The following is a 17,892-nucleotide window of genomic DNA, read 5'->3' on the forward strand; positions in this document are numbered from 1 at the left end:
TCAGGCATGGAATGGCTTCGAAAGATGATCTCAATCCCAGAGAATTTTTTGGGGGGAATTTTGATAGGACTTGCAAATTTTTTGCTGAAAACAGGAATTAAGAGAGCGGTGCACTTCTTACACATTACAGGCGACCTCAGCCAAACACCTGTCATCTTGCTTAGGCTATTTTTTAGTGACCAAGCCCTTAAAATTGTTATTTAACAAAAATAATGGAATATCAAAAAAATGAGATGCATTTAGCAGAAATAACTCACACCAGCAACATACTGTGTGAACTTTACTTGAGCAGGCAGAGAATATAGATCTGTGGTCCTTACCTCAAATCGGAAAACTCTTCACTGTTGAAAAAAAAAAAGAATGTTTCATCCACAACCACACGTAGAGCAGAAGGTACCGACTGAAATAACAAAGACACAATGCCCCATGTTTATCTTAAGATAAAAAAATTTATTTTACAGTCTTATAAAGCAGCTTTACATTAAGCACAAACGTTGATCCATTTACTTTGTATATAAACATAGTAGAACCTTTCCTGCTGCAAAAAGTCATGTCTTGCTGTATATAAAACTAACATGTGCACATTGTGCTTAAACTGCAAAGTCTGTACAGCTTTACAAAGGACTACCCTTTATAAGAGCATCCTGTAAACAATTTATTGCATATTTAACACATGGTGTATATCCCACATGTAAAAAAAAAACAAACAACAAACAAACCAAAAAAACGTAGAAAAAATAAAAGTACAATTACAAGGTGAATGAAACTAGCAGCTTTCAGTGAATGTCTTGCACGATGGCCGAGAAAAAACAGCACTGCCACACTTGTACAGTTGTGCTTGTGTGTCACTGGTTTGCGTATACCCATGCGCACTATGCTTCCGATGAAGTCTATGTACAGTAAGCCCCATGGAAAGATTAAACAGATCTTAATCCCTAAGATCTTTGTCAGCTTGAAGACCGAAAACAAACAAAAAACCCCCAACTTAAGTGAATTTGATGGAGTTATGGGCACCAACATCCAATAATCCTCTTCCATTGCACAACTCAATTAAAAAGAATAACAGGAGAAACCCCACACTAACTCTCTTCGGTTCCACCACCTCGGATGGTGGCTGGTTTAAGTAACGTGTGTGCTAAGGCCAACAAAAATGCAATGGAGATGTCAAGGATAAGGTGGTCTGACAGGACCGACGGCGTTGGCTTGGCCAACCTACGCTTCTGAGCTCACCTATCCAACAGCTGCCGGGCTGGCTCTCACGAAGCATTGGAAGATGAGCGACACTGCAATTTGTTAACTGGCATTAATTAAAAAAAACCAAAACAAACAAGGAGATTGTGGCCTCTGTAAGGCACCGATACCATCTCTTGAGCAGTACCCAGAGAGTCTCTCTAGATTCTCCAAATCCAAAATGGGCAAAAGATGAAGGAAACATGCAGGAGAAAGATGTTTCTGTGTTTGCAGTAAGGACCAGTTGTTTGTAAAGGAAGCACATTTTTCTGAGTTTTGTGTGTGCGTGCGTGTGTGTGTATACACATGTATGTAAAAAAAAATTCACCTCTGCTACCTTTGGTATTGAACTTTCTCCTGTGACTTCCACTTCTCATATTGACATGTTCATAGCATGCGTTTGCAAAGATCAAGTAATTAAAAAGTTGTTTTCAAATAACTGCGAGAAATAGAAAAAGCATCAAAAAATAGAGGAAAAAAAAAAATAATCAAGATGCATATTGTCCTTGTGCCCAGCCTTTTTGTGATTCGAATGAACTTCATCCTCAGTATGAACATCTTAAGCTTAACCCCCACTTACATGTACAACATGTAATAGGATGAGTGGAAAAACCCCAAAGCCAATACGTGTCCTTCCCATGCCGGCGTACGTCGGGAGCTTTCGAGCCTGGGACTCCTGCAGCAAACGCCAGCATGCCTCAGCACAGCTGACAGCCCAGCATTTGCTACGCTACCAAATAAAACACCCCGATCTAATGATGGAATCGGTTGGATTTACATTTCTGGATCACCCCGGATGCCACACGCCAAGCAGGCGGACTGACGGTGGCTGTACAGGACCGATAAACAGGAAAAAGAAGTCGCCTGGTTTCTTCTGCATTACAACAGGACGGTGACAGTGTTGGGGTTTAGACGCGTGTGTTTGGCACCTTTGCTCGCTTGGCAGAGCCACGAAGACAAAGCACACCCAAGAAACCGGTGCTGGAGATGTAACAACCCCTTACACTCTGAGTAAAACAGTAGGCAGAGGTGACACTTGGTATTAAAGCACAGGCGGAGCTGGAAAGCCCTCTGGGGTAATTTTAATTTTTAAAATACTTGATATGCTCAAGCAGGTTAAAAATGAAAACCACCACAGGAAAACGTTAACTACTTCCAATGGAATTTCCTGCATGCTACTCAAAATGAGCTCCGCATCACTCCGGAATTCAAGACAGGTCTCCCACAGAATGAAATTGCCAAAGCTTAGAGAAACCTCTGAGGTGTAAATAAAAAATACAGTACAAAACATCGGGCTCCACAACAAGATTCCAGCTACCAGGGAGGAAGCAACACCAGCAAACCTGACAGGAGACGGTAAATTGGGCTTTACAAACAGAGGGTGGCATGGCTGCAGGCTTTGTGCAGTCCGTGAGCCCCACCGAGCTGTGCTTACGTGACGTGACTTTGAAGCCTGCGCGCGGTCCACATTTCTTCTGTCCACACGTCTGTAAAGAAACCGTACAGCTAAAGGATCTCCGTACAGAGAACCGGGCGGGGGCAGGGGGAAGTTAAAGTATTTTTCACCCCAAAGAAAAAGAATTCAAATTAAAAAAAAAAAAACCAACAAAACACCTTTAAAAAGATACACTGTCCACTACCCAGGCTACAAGTAAATATTTACGGCATTACACCACACGATCTGTTATGCTGTTCCAACATAGACACATATAACTCCATTTTAAAAGAGGCCACAGACTAACTTTTCAGGCAAGTGCTGGACTTTAGAGACCTGTATGGCTTCTGCAAATATTTTCCTACAAAAAGGAAAAAAAACCCACCCAACCAACCCAACCAAAAACCATCCTCAAACTCAGGAGCACAAAGGGGTTTTGCTTCATGCCAAAAGTTTCGCTGTGGAGCACTAAGGACAGGTGAAGTTCCCGAATCGTACCCATCCAACCCGAATGTTTTCACACTGGAATGCAATGATTTCAGGAGATCAGTTTTAAGGATCACTTCTTTGAAAAGGTCCGTAAAAAACTTAGGATGCAACCTTTGAAACCGTACCTCTGCGAGGCAGCAGGACCGAGGGGTTTGGTTGTCAGCTCTAGTTGTGCTTTGCCCGGCCACCTCGCAGGTAGCTCTTCCACCTCTTGACGAACTCTTTGAAGATGGGGGACTCGTCTATCGTGCTGAGGAGCTGGAGCTGGTTGATGTGGGTGGTGTGATAGTCCCACCGGGCCAGGTTGGGAGCGGTGCCGAGCATGAAGTGCCGAAGGTCGTAGATGGTCCCTGAGCCGGTGTCGTAGAGGGGAAGCATGGCCTTCAGGGACTCCATGCCGCGCTCGTAGAGGACCCGCGCCTCCTTCCCCAGCTTCTCCCCAGCTGTTTCCTTTAAATCATACAGCCCGATTAAGGAGTACATGAAACCGTTGAGCACGAAGGAGCTGGGCGAGGTCGGGTACTCCTCGTACCAGTCGTGCCGGTTCATGAAGACGGCTTTCACCCCGCGCTGCTCCGACAGCAGCTTGTACGGTGCCGTGGCCCGCAGAGCCGAGCTGAGGAACGCGTGGTCCTTCGTCAGCAGGTACGCCCGCACCAGCGTCGAGATGGCCTGTCCTTGCGCCATGGCCGAGTACCAGCCCGGGTCCAAGGACTTAAAGCCTTCCCCCAGCTTCCTCGTCACCATGATGGGCCAGCCGCCCCTCTCGTCCTGGTTCCTCACCAGCCAGTTACTGGCAGCAAAAAAAGCCGCCATGTGAGCAGTGGCGGAGATGGTGACGTTATCGAGGAAGCCTCTTCCCTTCGCTACCAGCCTCACCACTCTCTTGGGCATGATTTTGGTCTGCTTCACGGCTTTTGTGTTGGAGAGGCCAACACCTTTCCGCAGGTCGGTCACCAGGTCTCTGGTGAGGGTGCTCCAGCTAGTCCTGGGACCGATGCCGTAGTAGATGTCTCGGTCCTTAAAAGCGATGAGCTGGGTGTTGGAGATGTAGTGCACGGTGAAGAGCTGGTTCTTCTCTGTCGTCTCAAGAACCACAGAAATGCTACCGTTTGTTACAAATTTGAGATCAAAAGAAATAATAAAATCTCGGGCGTTCCCAAGCTGCAGAGATACCCCCTCAGTATTTTCTGCAAAACAAATCAGAAAAGCCTTGTTCAGTGGTAAAGCGCACACTTCTCCAAAACATTTAAGCGATGAAATGCAGCTTCCAGAGGTAAACCCTCTTACCAGGCAGGATCCAAAAGCTTTTAGGGCAGCCCATCAATAATTGAATCATTTTTTTCTGCACACTATCATATATTATTTAATTAAGCACAAAAGTAAATCTGCGAGTGAAGGCCGGCTCCCGCAGCACCGGGGAGAACTCGTTCGCATCTTACATTAACGCGCCGCAGCACTTCGCTGCGGAGCTGAAGTGCCAGGGGCTCCATCGATCCCTTTATCAGGTGCTTCTGGTACCTGGTCGATGGAGGAGTGCAAGGGTAAGGGAAAGGGCCGCCAGCATGGGGGGCTCACTGCCGCTGGGATACGGGGCAGGCAGAGCCGGACTTTTCCTATGGGATGGGGCACAGCAGCCAAGCTGCAAGGATGTAGGTGCTGCGGGATTTTCCTCTTCTGTAATACAAAACGTAAACCGACAACCCCCTTTTTGTTCCAAACTGAAAATTTCACTTGGCAGAAAAGACACCAAAAACGTGGCATCACTGGAGGAGTCGTACTTCTGAATAAAGCTCTGCTTTCAGGAAAAGGAAAAAAAAGAAAAAAAAAAAAAAAAGAAAAGAAAGGCTGGGAGTGCCGAGAAGCAGATATTTAGGATCCCCCCGGGACTAATATTTAAATATCCAACTTTTTTCTTTCACAACCTGGCAGTTCCAAAAACCACTGCGCTGTTTATTTTGGGGGGAGGGAAGAAAAGACTATAGAAAGACTAACATGTTAAAGTATTTATTAACCTCTCCATTGGCAAAACCCACTTTAATTACAAAAAAATTTAAATAAAGCTCCTAGGCAATACCACATAATAAAATCCAGTGTCCTCTCGCAAGCTAGATTTTAAAATGTAAAATCAACTTCTCCCCAAACAACCTATGCTAGAAGATCAAAGGGCTAATTAGTTTGTAAGGCTGTGGGCAAATCCTGTAGCTTTGAAGGCACAGAGGGATGATAAACACTTAAAGACAGTCATCTTAAATTAACGGCTTTCCATAGAATAAAATTCTCCCGTGCGAGGCCATTGTTTCCTTTCTGCTACTTCTCGATGTGTGAAATATCCCATAAACGTTTCTACGTGCAACCATCGGGCTGGGTCAGCTGCTTCTGCACAGCAGGGGCTTCTCCCCATCTCCCAAACGAATCTATGGCATTTTGGAACATCTTGTGTTGGAAGGTGCCATCGTACAGTACCTATTATTTAGACTGAATGTCATGTTTTCCAGTATTTTAAAGTAAAAGCTTCACTCCTTTGAGTTTTGGAGATCAGTATCTGCGCTTTGGGAGAAGAAACCCCGCGCTCTGGTACACAAAATTTTGCTCCTGTGAAAAATCTAATTAAAAAACCCCACTTGCAATTCCTGTCAAGGAAGTTCTACAGCTCCTGGTAAATAAATGCTTGTGAGATAACGAAGCAAATTATAATAGAGGGGAAAAAAAAAAAAAAAAAAAGAGTTTTAAGAAGCAAAGGAGAACTAAAGGCTACCCATCGTTTGCGCTGCCTTAAGCGCCTATAAATCCATTACTTAAGGCCATCGAAGACGACTGGATGCATACCATGGCCTTCGAGCCCCGCAGATTACTCTGCCATCAATAAAGGATGAGGAGAGAATACATAACAGATCTTTTAGCCTTTCCTCTCCCCGTATTTATCTACTACAAAGACACAAGACTGTTCAGCATTTTTTTCCCTAGAGACCCAAGCCTAAGGTGCCAACTGAAAATTACTTCATTGTCTTTTTAAGTAAGGGACTCATTAATTCTAATGGGTATTGATTGAGGAAAAATACATTACGTCCTTATTAATGACTCTGTCCTAGCACAAAGGAAACTCTTGCATAAAATAATGAATTTCCCTGCTAAGTACAAAACAGAACACGGTAAATTGAAGAGACGGCAACAAAATGCATCTTGCACATCTGCAGGTGAAGGAGAGTGCCCGTATCCCGCCCCAGACCTTCACCGTCCTCCCCCAGCCCCCCGCAAACACTGACGCAGCACGAGGGCAGCTGCTCTCCCTTGCTGCCGCCTTGTTTAAGGCAACTTGGGTTAACCAGAACCAAGAGCTCAAATGTTGCAAAAATAGTTGCATCCCAATGAAGAGAGAGATCCTGGGTCCAACCGGAGAGCAGCACGTGCTACGCTTGCTCCAGGCTGAAAATAGACCTTATCTATCATCTGTCAACATCTGCTTATCACACGTCAGCGCTATTTCCCAGGCTTCACAACTGGCTCCATTTTTGTGGGGTTTTTTTGGTGGTTTTTTTTTTTTTTCTTCTATTTTGAGACAAAAGCTGAAAGGCTCAGGAAACGTGACTGTAGCTTCTCGCTGCCCTCCGTGCACACAGCCACCCATTTTTTCATTAAAATAGTGTTGAAAAAGCAGTGATGGAGAGAAAACAGAAGAAAAGAAAAACTCCAGAGACACAGAAACGAGCTGACATTCTCAGGTGAGACCTGAAGGACGGGGAGTCACGCAGGACAAATGAAAACACGCTAATCCCAGCCAGTTAAAAGCTCCCCTGGTACCATCTGTGCAAATTAACAGACGTGGCTTAGCTGCCACGCATTTAGCACAACCCACCTGGAGCGACAAACTGTTTGACGCTTGTGAACTTGGCTTTATCGGATACTGTGGAGAGAGAGCAGCCTTTTGGCACCGTCCAGTCCACGGCCCTGCCGCCTTTGTCCTTCTCTTCAGCCGTTTCGTACACCTCGATGTGAGGTGGTTTCTCTGTCAGGTTTTTGCTGTAGTGACTCAGCCCGTACTGTGCAATCTGGATGGGGTAGAAATAGCCTTGAGGTCCCCACTGCGTGGATAACGGCACACCTATGAGAGGGGAAGAAAAGTAGTATTTTATCAGTCTGTTTAAAAAAGCCCCACACCACCAGTGTTTGCAGCTCTGCGTGCTCCTCCTCCATATCCCATCACTCCTTTACTTCTAGCAAATGGTATTTCTAGGCTTCACCATTAGCCAGACTCAAGGAAAGTCCAGTTCGAGGAGTGAATTGCTCCCTTTAACGCTGAGATCCATACCTAGTCAAAACTAAGCAGATGTGAGTGGCAGAGAAGTCCTTATTGGGGTCTTCCATACATTCTCATTTAATTGTTTACTGAAGCATCACACTTATTTTAAAATACATTTTAAATGCCCTAACAGATTTTTTTCTCCCCTACCCCAGAGACCACTAAACCTCCAAACGACATTACATCTAACACAGCCCCTTTAACGCCACATAAATCTTTGCAAATTAAGTGTATATGTTATGACTAGATTTTGGTAAGAGTTATTTGATGCTAAAAGAGCAATTTACCCAGCATCCACAAATCTGCTCCAATTACCCTGGCTCCCCTAAGGGCATTACAAGCGCAGTCTGAAATGATGCCTGCAGAAAGCAGCCGGGCTCTCCACACAAGCCCAGCAGAACGTGCCCCAGTTCTTCTATCCAAAGTGGTCCCCTGTCTTCAGAGCTACTGCTGCAGCCCAGCCGTCCCTGGGATTAACCCTTCACACACAACTTGCTGTTCCAAAAGCTGGGAGCCTTGCAGGAGAGAACATTTCTCGCTCTTAAACTTTGGGTTAAGGCAACTTTAGATTTCAAAGTCTTCACAGACCAGAAGTACCCCCTGCAGCAGCACTTCTTTAGAGGATTCAAAGCAGGGACATGGAAGAGTACATCATCTGTGGCCTGACGCATTGCATAACACATCGAATGAGCTCAGACAATGTCACAGAGCTGTCCTCCAGATGTAACTTCCACCCTCCGCGCGATCACTAGCAGAGATGCACCCGCAGGAAACCCTGCCGAGCTCCAGGCTCTCCTCTGCCTGCCCTCCACCAGCTCCCGGGAGCTGCAGCCTCAGGGTTTGGGGGAAAAACCCCTCATGCCATAAACTGCCTCTTGCACCACGGGCTGTGTGGGAAATGAAAACAAACTGTGCGGAGGAGACCGATTGATACCCGTCCCTCCACAAACCAGCAAACACAGGATACTTAGAATACGGATAAAACCAGGGTTCTCCTAAAGTCCTGAATTTTACATGGAACAAACTCCCAACCTCTAAATATGAATACAAATGGGAATAGATCAGTAGGACCCTCTCGCAGGAAACCAAGGATATTTAGGAATGCGCATCTTTGCATGCGCATAAGAAAAGAAAAAAGATGAAAATAAACGAATTGGTGTTCGCACCATTTTCCCCCTTGGCAACGTTATGCTCAGAAACCAATTTCTTCTGAAATCTGGTACAATGAAAAAATTACTTATGCTAAATATAAGAAGATACATTTTCAGACATATTTTGGTGCTTTGTGTTACCAATAAATATTACTGATGGAGATGTGATGGTTTACTGCTGCCAAAAGAGAAAACCATCACAGGAAATATTTAAATACCGCATATTATCTCCTGGAAGCATCTCACTCATTAATGCTAAGCATTTTCAGTTAAGGGTGCATTCATTGAGACTGAAAGACAAAATTAAAAAAAAAAAAAAAGAAGAAAAAAAGAAAAGAAATCTGCTATAAGAGCTTTACTTGAAATGTATATAAGATGACAAGATAAAATTCTCCAGGTCATAGGACATAACACAATAACCTTGCAGAAAAAGAGAAGGTGAAAATGTAACACAAGGCTTTTTTCGTCAGGCAGCAACATGAGAATCTCTAGGGCTGGAATGGTGCAAGGCAAGAGCCTAAAACTGTCTGAAAACGTGTTTTAATATTAAACCCCCTTCCCTACAAACTACAACTATTTATCTCCTCTGACCTGTTCGCTGGGTACCAGTAACTCTATTGCCTTTACAAAACCCAGGCTCTGGCACCCCATTTCATAATGACAGCTCTTACGCTACAAAAAAGCAAGCTTCATAGCTAAATAACCACATTGTTGAGTATTAAACTCACTGGTCTCTCGAGGCTTAAGTAGAGAGCAGCCACGCACAGCACCATGTGTCCCCAGCATGCACATCTGGGGAGGCAAGAGGTGCAGAGTCCCTCCTGGTTCTCAATTAGTTCTTACTGAATTTCAGCTTTTTGCTAAAAAAACATCACAAGAACTGCAGAGTCCAGTTGCAAAGGGCATCTCACCTGTCTTCCTCATTTCATACAAAAACTGGGGGGGCTCTAAGGCACCAAGCACATCCCCAATGACAAGAACAGCACCCATGGCTATTATTCATATTCACAAGCCATATTTAATCAGCAATGTGTGCATCAGTTGGAAAGGAAAGCCATCTCCTCAGCCTCTCACAGTGCACGTAAACCCTGAGCAGGGCAATACTCACACGTAGCGGATGTGTAGTTACCAGGAAGCATTTGAATCTTTAGGAAAGCCCTGAGTTTCAAAGCCCTGCTTCCCTTCCTTGGCAGATGTAATGAGGATGAGAGTTAAACATAACAATAAAAATGTGAGAGCGTACTTAAAAAGAACCCAAAAAACCCACGGACATACCCTATGCATTTGTTTACGTGAAGCCTTTCCAGACAAATTCACCATAAGACACGCCAGCTTTCTGCAGTGACCGTATCACGGGAAGAGCTTACATCAACACAGCAGAGCATCACCGATCACTGAGGTGCAGGAAAATTCATATATTTTATTCCTTCAGTGAAAGTTGGTCTTTAATTTATGAGGGGTCACAGTGTCACATTTCATAATAGCTTTATAAAGTCATTAATTCTTGAATATGAAACCCGCCACAAATTTTCCACGATCAAATCTTCACCGAGACGCGGGAAGACCTTGCGTACTAATTACTGATTGCATGGTTTAGCAAAAGCGCAAATTGGAAAGGGTTTACCGTATATTAATTTTATACAGGGACATTCTAGTGGCTGGAGAGTTTTTTGACCCTTCAGCCGTTCTCTGAAACCTCCTGACCTTGCTGCGCAGGATGAGGCCAGGCGATGCCCTGCCTGCCCTGGCTGCAGCAGCGCGGTGATGCCCGTTTACCTGGACCTGTGCAAAGGATGAGCTCTGGCAAGAGCTCACCCCACGCTGCTGAGCAAAATCCTCTCCGCCTGCTCAGCAGCAGCCCAGCGGGGAAGGCTTGACTGCTGTGTCTCCAGCACTGCCCCAGCAAGGCAAGGAGATGGGATATTGTTAAACCTGAAGACAAAACCCCAAATATTCAGCTGCCCGTGAGCAGGTTGCTAGCAGGGCCGTTTGACTCGGAGCGTGGGGCTGTCTCTGTGCCCACAGGGAAGCAGGAGCCTCCTCAGAAAGGAGGGCCAGGCTTTTTTTTTTTTTTTTTTAAATTTTGTATTTTCAAACAGTTATAGCTCCCTGACAGATACAAGCATCCGTGGCAATGCCAGAACCTAACAGCAGCACTGTAGGAGAAGCATCCTGGCACCTCTGCGGTTTGCTACAACCAGTAAAACCCAAGATGCAGGACAGGAGCTGGGAAAACTTGGCATAAAGTGGAGACTGCAGGTGAGTTCTCATATTGAGACTACCATGACAAAACTAACATCACTTTGCATCTCAAACGATGGCAGCAAATTTTAAGAAGCATTTCAACTATTAAAAAGAAATTTAAAATGCTCGATACAAACCTTCAACGCCACTTATGCACTTCACTCTGTCTCGAACCTCTACGTTGTAGCCCTCAAAGGACATGAAGACCCCGTCGGGGTGGTAAGGTGCTCGCTGTGTGTATACTTTGGAGTAGCTATGAGAGAATTCAAACCTGTCATAACCATCGTACTGAGCAATTTTCCCATAAACCTCAAAGTATTTCTCTACCCAGCTGAATGGCAGGAAGACCTCGTTGCCTTCCCTCCTCCCTTTAATGGTGTGCTCGTCATTGATCAGACAGTCAATCTCCTCGTACTTCAGCCCCGGGGCTTTGTTGCTGTTGAAGCCTCCCGCGACGGGGGGAGCCTTCTGCTGCTCCTGGGGCGATGCCTCCTCGCTCTGCTGCCGGGCCGGGTCGCTCTCGGAGGCGGCGGCGGCGGCTCGGCGTTCGGGACCAGCGAGGCTGCGGGGGAACGGGCCAGCTCTGTCGGAGGAGCATCGGTTCCAGAGCAGCACCATCACCAGGGTGAAGAGAGCGCAGATGATGATCAGAGTCTTGTAGTTGACCCGAGCTGCCAAGCAACGCATATTCACACCATACCTGCAACACACAGAGGGGAGAGGTTTTCGAGACGTGGTACTTACAGCTGGAGCTGGTGATTCTGCGAATTCGGAGCACCGGTGCAGCATCGCCACGTCCGTACCATGATGGTGTTCAATAGGAAGGGGGCAGGTGGGGGCACCTGGAAGAGAATTTGGGTTTTTCCAGTCCTCCGTAAGCAAAGAGATCAAATGCACCAAGCCATGGCTCACCTCCCGGCTGCTGCAACAGATTGTTTCACCAAAGGCAAAGGACGCAAAGAAATGGCAGCGATCGCAGGGCAAGCGCTTCTAAATAAAAAGCTCGATGTTAACGAGATGCTCAGCAGCCACCAGGAATCAGCAAACAAACTCTCACCGGCCTCAGCACACAAGGGAAGAGAAATCCTCAGCAGAATATAACTGCCGCCTACCCAGCACCATAAAAGAGGGATTTCCAACAAAACAGCCCTATAATCAAAACCTGGAGCCTAGAAATATTCACAGTTCACACAGCTGAAATCACTGGAGATATCAACATAACAAAGGATGCCTATTTTTGCCTTTTTTTTTTTTTTTTTGTTTAAAGCTATAAACACTTTCTGAGAAGCAGCTCAACGCTGGATCGATTCTTGATGTTACTGCACCTCAAATGCACTTTTAAAACAATAATGTGTATGAGGAGCAGCAAGCGGGCTTGTAATGGAGGACTTTACAGCCAGAGCCCCAGCGGGGATGGTGCCAGCAGCCCCCAGCCAGGAGCCTCCAGAAGAAGCAAAGGAGGAACTGGGAAAGTACAGGACTGCCCCCAGGGACAGGACCTCCATGGACATGCTTGGGGGCTCACGTGTCCTGGTCCCCCAGGAGAAAGCAGGAACTATGTAAACTCTCTCCTGGGATTTCCTTTTATTTATTCTTTTTTTTCCTGCAAGATAAACCTCCTGCTGCATGCAGCATGCTCCACCACCACCGTTACAGCCCCGGCAAGAAGCAAGGCTGAGCAGTGTGGAAATAAAAGCCAGCAGTTGAAGTGCTTCCAGCACATTTGCTCTGAAGACCCTACTTTTGCTGAGGAATGAAGTCGTTCAAACAAATGACACGCGCATTTTCCAAACGTGCAGGAATATTTAAGATACACCTCATAAAATCCTTATTAAACAGAAGTTTAATTTCGACTCCCTAGTAAGCCGCAGTATCAGAGCCGCTGAGTTAAGTTTTAAACCCGTTGCTTAATTGCAGCCCCGTCTGACATCCCCGGGGGCTGCTCGTGGTGCCAGGATGGCACAGCGGTGCTGGGTCTGGCCGGCAGCAATTTCACCAAGGTGCTTCCAGAAACGGCGGCAGATACTGCCAATATTCTGCTGACAGGCAGGAGTTAACCATACAGCAATTAAAAGGAGTTTCACCTCGAGTCTCACCCCACCCCCCTTTTTTAAATGGAAATAATCAATTATCTCTCACCAGTTTTATGCTTCCATACTGTAAGCACCATCTGGTCATTTAAAAATGGACTTTAAAAGCTAAGTGTCTTATTTTCTGAAAGCCCAGTTTACTACAAGCTTTTAGAGAACATAAATTTATATATAATTGTATTTTTATGGAAATGCTAACATAAGAATAAATCCAATTTTCTGCATCAGCAGATAATTTTTAGTGATGATGCTTTCAGGATGACCTCAACAAATATGCTCTGCTCTTTTTACACAAAGGGATAATTCACTTTTAAATTTCTGACACACTTCACCCCTACCTATAAAACTCAAAATTAATTAAGCCATCTGGATTACCAGGGGATGGGGAGAGAGGGAAGGGGAACCATCATCACCACACTTTTTACATCCCTATTACCCCATGCCCGTTACTTCATGGTTTTAAACAGATTCCATAGCTGTGAAAAGGTCCTGGCTATGCCATTATACACTGCTTTTATTTTATTTTATTTTTTGTTCTGCTGCCTTGGACAGTAGAGGATTTGGAGTAGTGCAAAGCATTTCCTATGCTTGCCTCGCAACTCCAGGGAAGAGCTGGAGATGCTGCAGGTTGGGTCCAGCTGCATCCACTGCTTCCTGGCAACGCTGCTGAAATACGCAGGTTTTATGAACTATAAATGAACTGAAGAGGACTTGGAAAGAAAAGCGGAGTCTTTTCAGAGAACCGTCACATTACATCTTGCCAGTCACCGAAAAGATCTAGAAATATCAGTGCAGGAGAGAGGCTTATTACATGTTAAATGGATAGATGGATTTTTATTCAACTGCTGAAAAAAAGAATTCAGAATTCCAACAGTAAAAAGAGGTAATTTAAACCCACAAAGGGACCGTGTTAAATCGGTTTATTCCCTTGCTGCTCTTATGAAAAGGATTTCATCATACCATACTTAAAAGATTTAAGGAGTACAACACAGGAAAGTCGTTCTCAGGTATGAAGTAATATATCCACAAGATCCACTTTTGTTTTCTCCTCGTTTTGCTGGATGACATACCCAGCCTCTCCAAGACTGTGCACCGAAACATCTCTCACCCAAATTTTATCAGAAAAAGTTTATCAGAAAAGCCGATCCTTAGCCCTCAAGTAATACCGGAGCTATGGGTTTTAAAGGACAAATACTTCTCAGAAGTCTGGCTAAAATTCCTTTAATTCCTACGCTGAATTACTGGGCTCCAGAAGCTGCTGCAGCAGCGCGATACACTGCTCTTATTAACTGTGGGGCCATCACGCGCGCTAGCCTACAGCGACAGCGCAAACGATCTATAAATGAATACACCTTTAGTTCTACACTGTTTACACTTACACAGTTGCTGTACAAACCATTATACAAATTCTAATTAAAATGCAGTGAAATGGCATTTCTTACAGAGCGAACGACTAGTTTCAAATGTACCCCAAAACAGGGATGTGATTAGAGATGCTGACTTTGCTAATTCAAGTGAGGTGTCAAGCTTCTGAGACACTGTTTTTAATATAAGGAGCAACTGAGTTAAATAAAAATAAAATCTTGATACCGCTGCTTTATTAATGATGCCTGGAAAAAGGACAAATCTTGGTATTCCGTGCTGTGAATTAGTAATTCACAGTCCCAGTTGTGTATCTGAGTGACAGATTCAGTCCTGGTACTCAGTTCTTACATAAAACCAAGTTATTTGCCTTCTAAAAATATGTACGTCTCTCTCTTTCTTACAAAGTCCCTTGTAAGATGGGGTTTTTTGATCTGCAAAACTGTGTTGAATATATTAAAAGTAAGAATTTCTCTGAAGATCAGACTATTGCCAGGTTTCTGTGTACCTGGCACAGGAACCATCCCAGTGCTTTGCTCGTCATTGCTCAGCTTCAAAGCCCAGGACGAAAACGGGAGGCTCCTCTCTCGGATAATAACCATCCATTTAGGCCATTTGTAAATCCAGCAGGCAACGCTGCCGTCTTTCTGTGCATGGTTGTGTTTATAAGCAATAGTTATAACATTATACAATATAAGCTCAGGAAGACCTTGGGGTATTTCCTAGGTGGGAAGATGCAGCTCCTCTGGCTGGGAAGCACCGTCTGTGCCTCCAGGGAGGAGGAAAGGAAGGATGCTCTCTGAAAAGCACTTCTGCCTTCCCAGTTTTCATCGATGTGATGTAGCGAAATCATTTCAAAACAAGTGGCATGGAAGCGGGAAACCTGCAGCAATTCTCAGACTTACCATCCCAATCTTGTTTCACAGAGTGAGATTTTGTTTCAGCAGAGGGGTGAGGTTGCAGTGCTGCTGCTGCCCACCTGCCCGGTGAGAGCATCTTCTCTCCAATGCTTGCACAGGTCCTCGCAGGAGCTGGGTTTCCACAACCCGAATGTATCTCAAGTGGAACAGGAAGACTCTGCTGCGAGGAGGACCCTGAAGCAGCGACACGGTCCTGCTGCCCCAAGCCCTTCCAAAAAGCCCACAACTTCAGGTGTTTCTCAAGCCTCCCTGGCATTCAAAGTTAAAAAAGGAAGACTATTAAAAAGTGGCACATGCTGACACTGGCCACAACAGCTTCTGTAAGGGCTGATGCATTTCACCGAGGCTAAAGGGGAGAATTATTTAAAGCTTTCTCACAGCTCCAAGTCCCATCTGTGCAAGCTGCCGGTGACACTGACAGCAGGATGAATGCAGACAGGAACACTGCTGCTGGCCATGTGCTTTTACTTATTTTTAACCGTTCTGCCTGTTTCACCTGGGTGACACAGATACAAACTGCGCTTTCAGATAAGCACGCAATACCAGCCGCCGGTGGCTACTTCAGTGCTGTCATGTTTTTTGCTCACATTGCATGGATCAGCTTTTAATAAACCCGATCAATGATTCTCCAGCCAACAGAGATGACTCGCATTTAACATGAATTAAAAGCCCCAGAGGATGCATCACGTGCAGCAGGAGCCCGACTTGCACGGTTCTGCAACCACCCTAGCAGCATGAGCAAAGAGCACAAAGTGTTTTAAGCTAAGTAAAAATACTAGGCACCTTCCTGAACACATAACTGAGTACGGACTCAAGAAACCACATCACAAAGTATGTTTCCCAAGAACACGGCACTTGGCAGCAAGTTAAAGCACTCGCGTTTAAATTCTCTGTGTTTAAACAATAATCAAAAGTAAGTTGCCCGCTGAGTCTCGGAGGTCTTCAAATAGTCCAACACACCAGCTCTGTGTTTGCTCGGTAGGAAGACAGACAGTATTTTTACTTAAGAGCAGGGATTTCTGCCGACTAGCGATAAGCTACCTATTTACTTTGAAGCCTCTACGCCAGACTAAGCTATTTAGTAGAGAGAAAAAAACCCAACCCTGAACAGTGACTGCCAATCTGAGACACATTAAACTCAGTATTTAAAGAAAAGATACACCGTACAATATAACAAAATAAAGCAACGAGACTAGAACTTCATTACATACCCAGATTGAAAAATTATACTGGGCTACACACAGACCTCAGACAGAGTTTTTTTCCCCATTTCCTGTTTGTTACACACAGCAAAATACTATTTAGGCTAGTCATTACAACATTCTATAATAGGAAAAAAAAACAACAAAGAACTTGGGAATTGTTTTCAATAACTGGAAAATTCTTTTTGATAACCAAAATGACACCAAAATTTCAGGTCCTTCGCCAAAGTTTACTCACATCTTAAAATGTGATATTCAGGAATCATCTAACTCCCTGACAGCTCTGCATTTCCCAAACATGTTTTACCTGCATCTTCAATCTGCTCGTGTTGGCTCCTTGGACTTACTTCCTATCACCTGCTTCATTATGCATCTGGTTCCCCACCATGCATACAAACTAGCACTGTTTTGCAAAATGCTAGACCTGAGGAAAAAGCATTTGAAAATATTCTGGCAATACATACAATTTATCAGAATGCTAACTTGGGCAAGCTGGTTCCAACAGACAAGTCTAGCTTCTAATATTTTATTTATACTTGATTTGCACTGAGCCTGTATTCACTCAGTATTTTAACACACGGCACACTGTCAAGATTGCTTGTTTTTTCCTTAAGTGCTAGGAAATTACAAGACTGTACAAACAGAAACAAATGTATCTACCATAACTGAATCTAGATTACCAGCCTCTCCACTGACGCTTTAGCACAGATTTACTATCTAATCCTCACTGCTTCCAGTGCTCCATCTGTGGATCTAAAATACGAAGCGAAGAAGCTGTATCTAGCAGCTTATCCTAACAGTTTTCCAGTCCAATTAGAGCCTAATACGGTTTTATTTGCATTAACACATCTATTACTAAGGATCACAGTCTGTGGCTACGTAACAGTTAATTCAAAAAGTCAAACTACTCTTCTATGGATACTGATGTAGTGGACTTGGCAGTGTTAATGGTTGGACACAATGATCCTAAGGGTCTTTTCCAACCTAAATGATTCTATGATTTTATGTTGTCATTTTTTATTAGGAACTCAGATTTGTATCTAATTTTAGCATCGGGCGCATTCAGTGCTGGCATCCATGCAGCTACACAATTCGCAAGGTTTCCGAACCGGCTTAGCTGCTGCCTCGAGACACCTGGGATGTGCCTGTGCCCCCTCGCCCCGCTCCCCCCTCCAGCACAATTCTCCACCTGCAAGACAGTTTGCTCTAACTTGCATTAACCATTTCCCCACACAAGAGCACAATTTCAGCGACTCATGGGCCTTTGACTGTCACGCAATCAGGAATGGTTTATAATCTAAAATTGGAAAAAAACCCGCTGTAAAATTGGAAGAAACTTACACACTTCATTGCAACCAAGTGGACAAGTTGCTTCAAGACCCGGCAAGGCCCTGGATAACCTTGTCCAAGACCTGCTTTCAACAGGAGGTGGGGCTAGATCATCTCAGATGTCCCCTGCAACCTCAGCT

At 44.8% G+C, this 17,892-nt stretch overlaps 1 protein-coding gene across 7 annotated transcripts in view; it reads right to left on the reverse strand.

The window, feature by feature from the left end:
* Window positions 1–427: 427 nt before the first annotated feature.
* Window positions 428–17,892, reverse strand: part of GLCE (glucuronic acid epimerase) — a 55,630-nt gene continuing 38,165 nt past the window's right edge. For 5 of the 7 annotated variants that reach the window (XM_055716204.1, XM_055716201.1, XM_055716203.1 and 2 more), the window contains 3 exons: window positions 10,987–11,549; window positions 7,011–7,256; window positions 428–4,344 (listed from right to left, as the gene is read on the reverse strand). In XM_055716204.1, coding sequence (XP_055572179.1) covers window positions 3,320–4,344; window positions 7,011–7,256; window positions 10,987–11,536 — 1,821 coding nt within the window. In that variant the 5' untranslated portion in view covers window positions 11,537–11,549 and the 3' untranslated portion in view covers window positions 428–3,319. Of the gene's footprint in view, window positions 4,345–7,010; window positions 7,257–10,986; window positions 11,550–17,892 lie in introns of those variants that run through there. The other 2 variants (XM_055716202.1, XM_027811360.2) reach the window with 2 other exon arrangements.

The sequence above is a fragment of the Falco cherrug genome, chromosome 7 (genome assembly GCF_023634085.1).
Source record: "Falco cherrug isolate bFalChe1 chromosome 7, bFalChe1.pri, whole genome shotgun sequence".
NCBI lineage: Eukaryota > Metazoa > Chordata > Aves > Falconiformes > Falconidae > Falco > Falco cherrug.